The sequence below is a fragment of the Misgurnus anguillicaudatus genome, chromosome 2 (genome assembly GCF_027580225.2).
Source record: "Misgurnus anguillicaudatus chromosome 2, ASM2758022v2, whole genome shotgun sequence".
NCBI lineage: Eukaryota > Metazoa > Chordata > Actinopteri > Cypriniformes > Cobitidae > Misgurnus > Misgurnus anguillicaudatus.
The window spans coordinates 30,382,503-30,396,602 of NC_073338.2; the positions used below are offsets into that span (position 1 = coordinate 30,382,503).

At 37.7% G+C, this 14,100-nt stretch overlaps 1 protein-coding gene across 2 annotated transcripts; it reads left to right on the plus strand.

Annotated features, from left to right (window-relative positions):
- The first annotated feature begins 270 nt into the window (after window positions 1-270).
- Window positions 271-13,909, plus strand: grk7a (G protein-coupled receptor kinase 7a). Of its 2 annotated transcripts, none has more exons than XM_073853262.1 (5): window positions 271-1,936; window positions 2,075-2,512; window positions 7,060-7,340; window positions 9,692-10,005; window positions 13,186-13,909. In XM_073853262.1, exons 1-5 carry the CDS (start codon window positions 1,340-1,342, stop codon window positions 13,227-13,229), a joined length of 1,674 nt encoding a protein of 557 aa, XP_073709363.1. In that variant the 5' UTR covers window positions 271-1,339; the 3' UTR covers window positions 13,230-13,909. The 2 variants fall into 2 exon arrangements, 1 of the variants encoding a protein (XP_073709363.1); XR_012357596.1 differs by having other exon boundaries at window positions 273-1,936; window positions 9,692-10,226.
- The last annotated feature ends 191 nt before the right edge of the window (window positions 13,910-14,100 follow it).

Consider the following 14,100-nt stretch of genomic DNA (forward strand, 5'->3'; position numbering starts at 1 on the left):
CCTGTTAGATTAAATTATAAAGCCTGGATGGTATGAACAGTTTGATGATGCACGCGCACCCGATAGTCATTTAATGTTTACAAACCTTGAAGGGGTCTAAAAGCACCAAATCTAACCCTAAACTGAAGCGACAATGATTTAAAAATAGGAAAAAGCAGTTGAGTAACCAATACGTGATAATCACACGAAAACAGGAATTCGTTATACGATCACGAAAAAAAAAACGGAAATTTGTGATAATATCACGAAATAAGAATAAAAAATTACGTGACTATATCACGAAACCTTGTGAGACTGGGTAAATAAGATACAGTAATGTACCCAAAAAAGTACAACATTGTAATTTTTTCAGTATACCTGTAAAGGTGCACTAAACCAAAGCTCAGGGTACCACCCTAGTGACAGAAAACGTACAGTTTCGTACCTTTATTTCTGACACTGAAGTTCAATTGTTTAAATTCAAATTCATGAACTAAATCATTAACAAAACTGAGCGAATTAAGAAACATTTTGGCTAATTAAATTTGAATGTTACATATTAAAATGTTACATAATTAATAATGTCATCATATTTAGTATTTAGTTATACTACAGGTGTGTTGAATGCTGTATTTTGAGTGGCTGAAAAATGTTCCATGGGTATGCATTAATTTCTGATAACCGCACACCTAACTTGTCAAATGTCTTAAAAAAGGCACCAGAGCAATGTGTGTGGTAACCGTGGTATAAGAGGAATAATTGACTCCGGTCCTTTGAATTATTTGAAAATAATGCACAGCCGTGGTGTAACGGCACGACGTTGCACCTTGGGTGTGCATTGTTTTCTTATGATTCAGTAGCCCGTTGTTAATTATTCCTTACTTGTCTGTTGGCCTATGAACACCAGATGAAAGTTTTCATGCATTCGTCTAGTCTCAGCATTTTCTACACTCCACGCTGAGCTGTTAACTTCCACATTTTTGCTCTTCTCATCGTATCACCTTTAATCATTGGACAACAGCCATTAGCTACTGTTCTGCATCAGCCTAAATATAGCCAGCCCTAAAGCTTCTTAGCGGGAGAACCTTCTTATAAGTTCCTTTCCTTGAATAGTAGCTGAGTATAGATCACACAAATATACTTAAGTGAAAATCCCTTGCAGGTATTTAATTCTAAATAAGTAATTGCTAGGTTGTCACTGGGTCTTGGCCTGCGGGTGCGTAAGTGGCTCATTTGTGTCTCGGCTTTGAAGAGAGTTGCACACAAACGCACCGACCGCTGGTAGTAGCACCAACCTGATAACCAGAAGTCGGAGAGGCTTTCATTTCTCAGGAACAAGTTACCCAACACAGCCGCCAAAATGTGTGACATGGGTGGACTGGATAACTTGGTGGCCAACACGGCCTACCTGAAAGCCCAAGGGGGAGATGACAAGGAGATGAAGAAACGTCGGCGAAGTCTGGCTCTGCCCAAGCCGGAGCAATGCGCAGAAATCAAATCAAACCTGGACAAGGACTTTGACTCCCTTTGCGAAAAACAGCCAATAGGAAAGAAGTTTTTTCGCCAGTATCTTGATCAAGCTGAACCCGAGTGCAATGCTGCTGCTGAATTTCTGGATGATCTGACTGACTGGGAATTGTCCGAGGCTGCTGCCAAAGACAAGGCCCGTACAAATATCATCAATAAATTCTGCAAAGATGGGTCAAAGACCTCACTAACCTACCTGACTGGAGATGTAGCGTCCAAGTGCAAGGCAGTTACGGACAAAGATTTTGAGGAGGTGATGGGACAGGTGAAGGCAGCCACCAAAGAGTATCTCAAAGGCAAACCATTTTCCGATTACCAAGCAAGCCCATTCTTCGACAAGTTTCTGCAGTGGAAAGTATATGAGAAACAGCCCATCACTGAAAAATACTTCTATGAATTTAGGACACTTGGAAAGGGTGGATTTGGAGAGGTAGGTTTTTTTCATAAAGTTATACAAAATATTGACATAAAACCTAAACCTGATGATAAAGATGAGTACATACAAAAATACCTGATATGTAATCCCTCCAACCTGTTAACTGACCATGTTTATTGCATTCACTTCAAGGTGTGCGCAGTGCAGGTGAAGCACACCGGACAGATGTATGCCTGCAAGAAGCTGTGCAAGAAGCGACTAAAGAAGAAACACGGTGAGAAAATGGCCCTGTTGGAAAAGAAGATTTTAGAGAAGGTCAACAGCCCCTTCATTGTCACCCTGGCTTATGCTTATGACACCAAGACCCACCTCTGCATGGTCATGACCTTGATGAATGGAGGTGATCTCAAGTATCACATCTACAACATTGGCGAGAAGGGAATCGAAATGGATCGGATCGTCTATTACACAGCTCAGATTTGTACCGGGATTCTTCACCTACACGCCATGGACATTGTGTATCGTGACATGAAGCCTGAGAACGTGCTCTTGGATAGTCAAGGTCAATGCCGTCTTTCGGATCTCGGTCTTGCTGTGGAGATTCCAGTTGGAAAAGCCATCACCCAAAAGGTAAGTTCAAAGTTATTTAAAAAAAAAATCCAAATAACAGAATACATAATTTACATGAGCAAACTAAAAGCGGTAATTATAGGGGCAACAATGATGAAACATTTACATGTATTCAGTAACTGGATGCTTTTCTCAAAAGAGAAATGAGAAACATACAATAACAGTGCTACCTCAAAAACATGACCATTTGAAAGCTCAGCTATGGCTGAATTGATTCTCGTGATCCTAAAAGCTAACTTAAATGTTTTTATGTAGTTAAAACAAATTATTTATATGTTGTACATATTACTTTTCCCCAATACAAAGCTTAAGTTTTATTCAAATTTACTGGACACGACTTGGACTGATCAATTAAGAAAAAGCAGCCAATAAGTGGCCAGATGTTATAACCTTGCTTACTAAACACTAAATAAAAATGATAAAAGCATCCCACGTGATACCTCAAGCCAGTTAAAAATGTTACAACATTCATAGTTTAATTTGTGTTATTTTATTGTTTTGTTAACTATTATACAATTTAGAAATGTTAAAGGGCACCTATGGTCCAATTCACGATTTTACATTTCCTTTTGTGTATATGTACCTTAAAGGGATACTTTACCCATTTGCATTAAGCTTTGTATAGTTAGAAGTTAGAACCGATAACGATATGCAAAAGGCACATACATAAATCTCTTTCTTGGACTACAACAAACACACGGATTGTAGGAAACAGTTTACTTCCTGGGATTGTTAACGTAGACAAGACCGATATTATCATAAATCCTCCCGTTTCGGACTCACAGTCTGTAAGTTAACTCCTGTTAGCATTGCATTGTGAGTGAATCTTTGAAAAATGGTAAGGAGCGTCACGTTTCCGGCTGACGTCAGAGGTATTTAAGCCAATCACAAATTATAGATTAGCTGGCCAATCAGGGACACAGCGCTTTTCAAATCGATGAGTTTGGTACAAAATCAATGCGTTTCAGGATGAGAGTGAAATCTGGAGCTACAAAAATGGTATGTGAAAAATAAACCATAAACCACGCAAACACATTGTATAATACCAAATACACAAAATAAAGTTGTTTTTAGCAATGAAATAGATGTTCTTTAATAAAATTATGAAACAGAATAAATGACCTTTAAGTTTTTTGAGTGGGGGCATATAATGGCAGGTTTATAGTACAATCTATAGATGTTTTAAAAGAGGTAAAGACACTTAAGATTTCTTTTTAATATCACTAACCTTGGATTGTTCATCTTTTACGTGGTAAATAAGGGGATAACGTGTTAGCATTGTATTCTGTACCTGTTATGTTATTCTTGGTAATCTTGAGGGCAGCTACACTGAAATCTGCCAATAGACACATACAGTAGTTATATGACATGTAAGGATAAAATAGCCACAGTGTCCTTACTTGCACCTTTCATTGTTAGGCCGTAGATAATTGAGGTTGAGAGAGTGCACTGATCCGTTAAAGTCATACTTTCATCCTACTGTAATGATTCATAAAATTGTTGTACTAACAGTGTAGATATTGACATGTTTAATACTATATGCATCATTAATATCAAGCTCCAAACATATCCAATACAGGAAATGTTTTATGAATATGCAAATGATTAGGGCAATATTTGAATTATTAGGTAAATGAAATTTATTTATTGTACTTATTAAGCACAATTTTAAATTCAATGTCTTAAAAGTTTCATGATAAATGTCACATTTAAATGATAAGTATTATAACAGATGGAAGTCCATCAGTATATTTCAAGGTGCACATTTGGTCTAAAGGAGTGTGCATACTTCTCATGACTTGCTCATTTCTGATGTATGATCCAATGATCAACACAACGTTCATGTGTGGTCCTAAGCCTTTTTTCTTGAGTCCTCAGTGTAGGTTGAAGCCCAAGCTGAACCACCAGGGGTTTGGTTGGCTTTACACTCCTGATCCTCTTAGAAAGAATTACCCAAATCCGTCTCTGATCAGACTACCACATGTAGATGGAAGCGATACATTTTGTATGTGTTGCATGAGGGTTGATATGTTTGATTTCCCTTTGTCCTGATCGCTATATTGGCTTTTATAAATAGAGTCTTTGTTCCTCTATTTTTTTTCAACATTTAAAGTAGTTTGATCTGTATAAACAGACTATTTATTTACCTTAATACATCTAAAATTGATACGTTGACATTACAATGCGGTTGATATGCTAGCATTCCAATAACAGCATGTTAGCAAGCACAAACACAAAGCATCTTATGAAGCAATTCATATCAATTCCTACTTGCAGATCTCTGCATTTATGCTCAATATTGACTGAATTTAAGCCACGTAAAATACCAATGTCTAATAAATGGCAATAACCTGTTTGGTTTAATGACCAAAATATAACATTTATGCCTAGAACATCCTGGAATATTTTTGTGCTATTGTAATTTAAATCAGATGAAAAAGATAAAAACATAACTCAACATGTAAAACTGTTGTGTGATATTGTTTTTATAAACAAATATACTTAGGTGGGTGTTAAATATAAGCATTAATGAAATAATCCAGGTGAAAGTATACGCACATGTCCATTTCAGGCTAAGAATGCCGATCTTTACATAAGTAGACAGTCAGGTTCATCACAGTGGATCGGCACATGACTTCTGACAGGTAATGAAGATTAGGATTAAGCCTCGTTTATCTGGCAAAGAGCAGAGCTGAGGTAAGAGGAACAGATAGGGTTGTGCACTTACATAAAATGTTCCCTACTGCAGTACTGTAAGTACACAAACCCTTTCATACAATCCAGGCTGAAGTCTGACTGGAAGCAGAATATTCTTTTCACCTATTCAATTTCTCATTAATGCAATTATCTAATCAACCAATCACATGGCAATTGCTTCAATGCATTTAGGGGTGTGGTCCTGGTCAAGACATTTTCCTGAACTCAAAACTGAATGTCAGAATGGAATAGAAAGGTGATTTAAGCATTTTTGAACGTGGCATGGTTGTTGGTACCAGTCTGAGTATTTCACAATCTGCTCAATTACTGGGATTTTCATGCAAACCATTTCTAGGGTTTACAAAGAATGGCGTGAAAAGGGAAAAACATCCAGTATGCGGCAGTCCTGTGGGCGAACATGCCTTGTTAATGCTAGAGGTCAGAGGAGAATGGGCCGACTGATTCAAGCTGATAGAAGAGCAACTTTGACTGAAATACAACCGAGGTATGCAGCAAAGCATTTGTGAAGCCACAACACGCACAACCTTGAGGCGGATGGCTACAACAGCAGAAGACCCCACCGCGTACCACTCATCTCCACTAAAAATAGGAAAAAGAGGCTACAATTTGCACAAGCTATCCAAAATAGGACAGTTGAAGACTGGAAAAATGTTCCCTGGTCTGATGAGTCTGGATTTCTGTTGAAACATTCAGATGGTAGAGTCAGGATTTGGCGTAAACAGAATGAGAACATGGACCCATTACCTGCCTTGTTAACACTGCATGGTGGTGGTGGTGTAATGGTGTGGGGGATGTTTTCTTGGCACACTTTAGGCCCCTTAGTGCCAATTGGGCATTGTTTAAATGCCACAGCCTACCTGAGCATTGTTTCTGACCATGTCCATCCCTTTATGACCCCCACAGTCACCAGATCTCAACCCAATAGAGCATCTTTGGGATGTGGTGGAACGGGAGCTTCGTGCCCTGGATGTGCATCCCACAAATCTCCATCAACTGCAAGATGCTATCCTATCAATATGAGCCAACATTTCTAAAGAATGCTTTTAGCACCTTGTTGAATAAAATGCCATGTAGAATAAGGCAGTTCTGAAGGCGAAAGGGGTGTCAAACACAATATTAGTCTGGTGTTCCTAATAATCCTTTAGGTGAGAGTATATATTATGTAGTATAATATAAGTGTGACTTTTTCACAGACTGGGTCACATGTTAGTCTATCAACTTAGCTGGTAAAGCCTTGCAGTAGCAAAGCAAAGGTCATGGGTTTAAACCCCAGGAGGGGACACACATACTAATAAAATGTATGGCTTGTTTTTCATGATCCCATTTTTCAAACTTTAGTTAGTGTGTAATTTTGCTGTTAGAGCATAAATTATACGTGCTAAATATAAAGCTCAAAGTTCAATGGCAAGCGATATATTTTTTTAAACAGAATTCACTTTTCAAGGGCTACAGTGAACGGCCGGTTTGGACTTCAGTCCTCTATTCCCTGATATGTGATGCCAATTCTGAGTTTTGACTAACCTCCACACACAGGAATACACCAGCTAAGCTAAGCTGCTGTTGAATCACAACACACTAATCCAGCTACACAATCAGAACTCATTATGTATTTCTAAACGAGGGACATCGTAGAACAAATAAGACATCAGCCCGTTTTTAGAAAACATAAGTAAATTGTGTAAAAATGTGTAGTTTCTTTACATACGAAACATAAACACGTTATATTGCGCACTGTAAACACAATCAAAGCTTCGAAAACACAGAAAAAACAGGCCCTTTAATGTTGTCATTTAGCTTTCCCTTCAGACCCTTTGTTTCTTTATTCACAGGCTGGAACCGGTGCATACATGGCACCTGAAATCCTCACTGAAATCCCATACAGGACATCAGTGGATTGGTGGGCTCTGGGCTGCAGTATCTATGAAATGGTGGTTGGCTACACCCCCTTTAAAGGTCCCGAAGTCAAGAAGGAGAAAGTGGACAAGGAGGAAGTACAGAGGCGCATCATCAGTGAGGAGCCCAAGTATGAACACAAGAACTTTGATACCGGCACAATAGAGATCATCAAGCTGTTCCTTAAAAAAAAGATTGATGAACGTCTTGGATGCAAGTAAGTCCTGCTATCCTACTTAACCTCCTCATCCTTTAGTTTGATTGATATGTGGATAATAACCTGTCTAAAATCATTCATTTTAACATTCTAAGGCAACTTCACCTGTCAGAACTATTGTAGAAAAATTGTATCACTTGGCAAAGATGATTTTCAAGGATGGACAAACAAACTCTCAACCAATTTATGGCAAGATAACAAGCAAAATTTGCTTTGTAGTTACATTTAGCTATTATTTAATGCAACATACAATAAGGAGGGAGGCAATAATATAAGAAGTGCAAAACAAAGTGACAATGTTTAATCAACTATTAGAGACCAATACTGACAGTGGCGGCCGGTGACTTCTTTTTTCAAATGTGCTCGATGTTTGTAGCCCTTCATGTGTGTTGTTCATAATTTCAAAATATGTGTTCTGTGCGCCGAGTGATCCTATGTGCTTCACGTGTTTTTTCAAAATAAGTGCCTGCTGCAGACGCATCTAAAGGGTTTATGATAAAAGAGACGCTCGCGTTTGCCAAATACTTGCATAATCATAGTTTACTGTTAAGGGTGTGTCTTGCGTGTATTTTGTGAACATGGGCGTCTCTTTGATCATAAACGGTTTTGACGCGTGTGCAGCAAGCACTCATTTTGACAAAACACGTGATGCACATGGTTCATATGACGCAACAAACACATATTTTGAAAACACGAGCAACACACATGACACTCTGAACACATATTTTGAAATTGCGACCCTCGGATGAGCAGTCACGAGCCGCCACTGCTGCCAGAAAAAAATATTTCTTGCTGTCACTGGGGTGGTACCCTTTTAAACATATACATATGTACATAAATAGTTTATAATAGTACCTCACAGGTACATACAGGTATCAAAGAGTGCATATTAGTACCTCAAAGGTACATATTGGTACCAAATGTATATACCTGTATTTGGTACATGTTAGGACCTTTTTAAAGGGTACTGCCCCACTGACATCTTGAAACCACTGTTTGAATTTTTACTGGGAGTATTTGTCTCTAATATTGTAGTAAACATGGTATCTTTGTATTGCACTGCCTTATAATATTGCCTTATATATTCTTATATTATTGCCTACTTGTATTATTGAAAAATTTTTCTGACAGCGTATACTGAAAAGAGGAGAGAGAAATGAGAAGAGTCTTATATACACTATCAGATAAAATGGTACAAATATTGTCACTGTACCTTTTAAAAGGTCCTAATATGTACCTTTGAGAGGTACCAATAGGTATATATTAAAGGAATATTCCATTTTCTTGGGAGAAAAATCCAGATGGTTTGCTCACCACCATGTCATCCAGGGTGTTGATGTCTTTCTTTGTTCAGTCGAGAGGAAGTTGTGTTTTTTGGGGAAAACATTGCAGGATTTTTCTCGTTTTGATGGACTTTGATGGACACCAACACTTAACTCAACACTTAACAGTTTTTCAAAGTTTCAGAGTTTCAAAGGACTATAAACGATCCCAAACGAGGCATTAGGGTCTTATCTAGCAAAACGATTGTCATTTTTGACAAGAAAAATAAAAAATATGCTCTTTTAAACCACAACTTTTCATCTAGGTCCGGTCTAGCGCGACCTAACATAAATCCGTAGTGATGTAGGGAGGTCACGTGTTACATATAAAACGCACATTTGCGGACCATTGTAAACAACAAACAGACATAAAGACATTAATTAGTATCAGTTGACATACAACAACGTATGAACGGTCCTCTTTCAACACACTTGTAAACACTGGTGAGGAGTTTCGCGCTCGTCCTCTGTGACCTCTTGACGTCATGAAGTATTGTGTGAGGTCGCGCTGGCGCATCACGACCAGATCTAGATGAGAAGTTGTGCTTTAAAAGTGTATATTTGTTATTTTTATTGTCAAAAATGACAATCGTTTTGCTAGATAAGACCCTTATGCCTCGTTTGGGATTGTTTATAGTCCTTTGAAACTCCGTTGAAAAAAACTGTTAGGTGTTGAGTTAAGTATTAATTGTTGGTGTCTATTAAAGTCCATTAAAATGAGAAAAATCCTGCAATGTTTTTCTCAAAAAACATAATTTCTTCTCGACTGAACAAAGAAAGACATCAACATTTTGGATGACATGGTGGTGAGTAAATTATCTGGATTTTTCTTTTAAGAAAATGGACTATTCCTTTAAGGTACATTTCTGAGAGTATACAGAATGAGCTATCAACATGTTCCTATCAAGTATTCCCAGATACATCTTTAGCTGTTTACTCTCCGTTTACTTGCCCTAACATGATAGGAATATTTCAAAAAGCATCAGATACGTCAACAGTATTTGTATAAATATGATTCTGATTCTGTAGGGGTGATGATCCCAGGAAACACGAGTGGTTCAAGTCTATCAACTTTGCTCGTTTGGAGGCTGGCCTTATCGATCCACCCTGGGTACCCAAACCCAATGTTGTCTATGCAAAGGACACGAGTGACATTGCAGAGTTCTCTGAAATAAAAGGTATTGAATTCGATGCTAAGGATGACAAATTTTTCAAGGAGTTCGGCACAGGCGCTGTACCTATTGCCTGGCAGAACGAGATGATTGAAACTGGACTCTTCGATGAGCTCAATGACCCCAACCGGAAAGAATCATCTGCTGGCTTAGACGGCGATAAGAAATCAGGTACCTGCACACTTTTGTGAATGAACAATCCCGCCATCCTTTGAGTGGCATCACAAATATTATTGACACTGTGCTCTGCGTTGAGCATGGCTTGAAAGAGATGGCAGAAGCCTTTAGCATAGAAGGAGATTCTTATTGCTTCAGTTGCAGAGACGAATGGTCTGAGAAACACCCTAGACCATTTATGATGTGCTGGACTGAGCTTTGGACCAGACGGGGATGTGGGTATCCATCTTACTTTCTGCACTTTCTTTATGTTCTATGTAGTAGTCAACCTCTTATCCCACTTATCCCACAGTGAATGAAAGTAAAATTGATGAGTAGTAGAAACTACACTCCACATAAACAGACTTGGATATACGGATGTACTGTAACTAACAACTTAATGTTAAATGAGGCGGAGATGTCTGGATATATAAAGTTGAGTCATTATCAGTAAGAAGTGGCTTGCTCTCCAAACACCTCTCTCCTTGCCAAATCACAGTTTATTTTTGGATTAGTTCAAGGTGTACTAGTACACAACTGGCACCTAGACGTACTCCTGTAAGACTATAAGAGGCTATGACCCAGCCCAGGTGAATTTTCCTGAACTGATTTTCAGGGAGATGGATTAAATTAGCAGAGAATATAACATTAGTATCTTAAAATAAAAGTAAGTTATAAAAAGTATTTATTTAATATGCAAATGTGATGGAATATATAAACTTTTCCAGACATCTTTGTGCGCAGATGCAAATAAGCGTGCCTATGACACAGGCAAGCAACTTTATGACCATGCTTGTGATCTTGCTGATTTTAAAGCAAGGCTGTTTTGGTTATGCACTAAGATTTTTAAATAATAATATGTATAAATGTGTACATACACTATAAATATAAATGAATAAAATCTTTATATATAGAAATTCCTGTATATGCTTCCATGAATATGCAAATTAGTCTCTGCCTCTACTCGATCGCATAGAGACCACGCCCACCGGGGGGTACAATCCGTCCGTCTCCATTGACTTTGTGTTGCGAGAGGCTGCCTCCTTGTCATTTCGGGCTTATAGCGGGGGCGGAGTGATGCCCGGGAGCTGCTGTGTGACGGGATGTGCAGCTGGCAGGCCAAAAAACCCAGACATACATTTTTGTAGGCTGTCGACCCCAAAAAATGAGCGTTTAAAGTAGGGATGCACCGATAGGATTTGTTTGGGCCGATACCGATTTAAACAGACAACTTCTGTCCGATACCGATGCCGATACCGATATTAAACACTTGTATACAATACTATACAGTTGGTCTATTAGCTAGTTTATTTCTGCATCAAATTATTTTTACTGAACATGGATTGGATCTAATTAACATTCAACTGACCAACATAATAAGAGAGACACAAATTAAGCTAAAACAAATATAATAAGACAGCATGACAACCTTCAAAGGTGGTTTTTGCTATTTAGCATTTATTTGATAAACAACATTAACTCATTTTTTTACATATAATGGATTTCTGTATGCAGTTAATTAATAAACAATCGGTATCGGCCTTTCTCGTGCTATTGCCGATATGCCGATGGTTTCAAATTCATCAAAAATCGGCCGATAAATATCGGTGGCCGATACATCGGTGCATCACTAGTTTAAAGACATTAAGGTGGATACAGGCACCTTTTCATAGTACTACTATTAGTAGAACTGCGCCCACTAGAAGGAAACGTAATCGGCAATCCACTTTTGTGTCTTTAAACGCTTGTTTTTTGGGGTTGACAGCTTATAACGTATTTCTGGGTTTTTTTGCTTGTTTGCTGTACACCTTGTCACGCAGCAGCTTTTGGGCATTGTTCAGTTTTTTGTTGTGGGCCAGAAATGACGGGGAGGCAGCCTCTCGAAAATACGGAGTGAATGGAGACGGTTGGATTGTTTTCCCCGGTGGGCGTGGTTTTCAAATTAGCATAACTGCGCTCTGTCTCTATAGCTCGGACCATAGATATGAATATGAAAATTTGTCCCGCCTCTGTGTGACGTAGAAAACTAAGGTGATTTCAAACTGCAGAAACAAGATGTCTTTGGAAAACTTATGTATATAAATACTCAGCAATATTGTTGAATGATGAATTTGCAAATAGGTTGTCTTAGAGCATATTAAAAACACCACATAGACATAAACAACAATAAAAACCTGATTTTTACCACAGTGGGACTTTAAGCCATAAATAACTTTTAGGATTATAACTATGAAACATTGGTGTAACCAGGGTTTAAATTGGAATGGGATTTAAAACAATAACTAATCTAAAACAATGTCATGAGTAAAACTTCTTACTGGAAAAACAACATATGTGATGTAAAATGGACCAACCAACCTGTCTGTGAATGGATTTTGTGTTCTTTCTGTTTTAAATTGTTGTGTGTGTGCTAGATAATAATGATTCAAATGTAATTGTAAATAAACCTTGAGTTTATATATATGAAAGAATCATTAAAACATCTGTGTCTTTTACTGGTGTTTAGAATTAATTCAGTTTAAAATCTGCAAATTTGGGTTAAAGGGATAGTTCACCTTACAATGAAAATTCTGTCATTATTTACTCCGCTGCATATAGTGACCATTGACTTCCACAGTAGGAATAAAAAAAATATGATGGAATTTAATGGGTACCGTCAACTGTGTGCTTACCATCATTTATCAAAATATTTTCTTCATCATTTATCACAATACTTCCAAAATATTTTTTTCCTACTATGGAAGTCAATGGTCACTATCTGCTGTGTGTTTACCATCATTTCTCAAGGTATCTTCTTTTGTGTTCATCAGAAAAAAGAAATTCATACAGGTTTAAAACAACATGAGGATGAGTAAATGATGACAGAATTTTCATTTTAAGGTGAACTATCCCTTTAAGAGTTATAGTTCAGTTTCACGGTTAGTCTGCCATCATATTGGTTTGAATGTGTTTTTTTCTCCATTTTGTTTAATCTCACACGCAATGCATCATGAAACTAAAACCAGATTTAAATCTGACACCTGTAAAAACCTAAAAATATACCACAGATTATACTGTAAAATCAAATCACAGACTGCCTGAAAAGTTTTTGGCTGATTTCAGAGTGCCACATTTATCTTATAAGGCGATAATCTGTCTTAGACTTGCGTACTTAAATCAACCTCTAATCTCTGTAATCTCCAACCTTATTTGCAGAACCAAGACAAGCGACTCTCACCAGACCCACGTTTCATTTTTGATGTCTTTTAGGATCAATGCAATGTTTTAGTTTGACACTGATAAATCAGACTTCTTGTACTCATTGTACCACGTACACAGAGATAATGTGTAGCCTATTTATACACTTAAACCTATTGAAATGATTATGTGACTTTGGGTTATTCTGCTAATGACTTGCTTTTGATGCATACCAGTAAGTTTATTTCTCAAGTTGATAAAGCTAAAGACCCTGTTAAGACAAGCGGATCCCACCTCCTCATAATCCAAACGCATCCACTAAAGCTGCAAATAAGCTTATATGTGGCCCACGGGAGGTGTTTGTGAAAGTGTGGATATGATATACGATGTATATGACAAATATTAAAATCTCTTGTTATGTGTGATCAAAACATTTATTTCAGGATGTTGAAAGAGTGTTCAATCTAGTTGATGTTAGTGTTCAATAAGCACTACATACATGCAAACTCTGAACATTTGTCAGTGTGTTAAACTTTCACAGATGTTTAAATGCAATTAAAACACAAAACATTCACGTTTCGTCACTGGCCATGACTAAATTGTAAAGATCAAGCATGTATTGACGGAGACAGATTCTAAATCTGGTCAACAAATCAGCTGTAAAGTGCTTATATTGATAGCTGTTGTCAGGAACAGACAGTGCTATCTTTAGGTGACACGGTTAAACAAATATGACATTTGGCACTGCTAATACAATACTCTACCAATTGCTACAGCACTATCTAGGTTGTATGGTATGTGTGTAAATATAAGCACCATATGGCAGAATTTTCGTTTTAAAGGTGCAGTGTGTAAATTTTAGTGGCATCTAGTGGTGAGGTTGTGAATTGCAACTAACAGCTCAGTCCACTGCTCACGTCTTGCTTTTGAAAC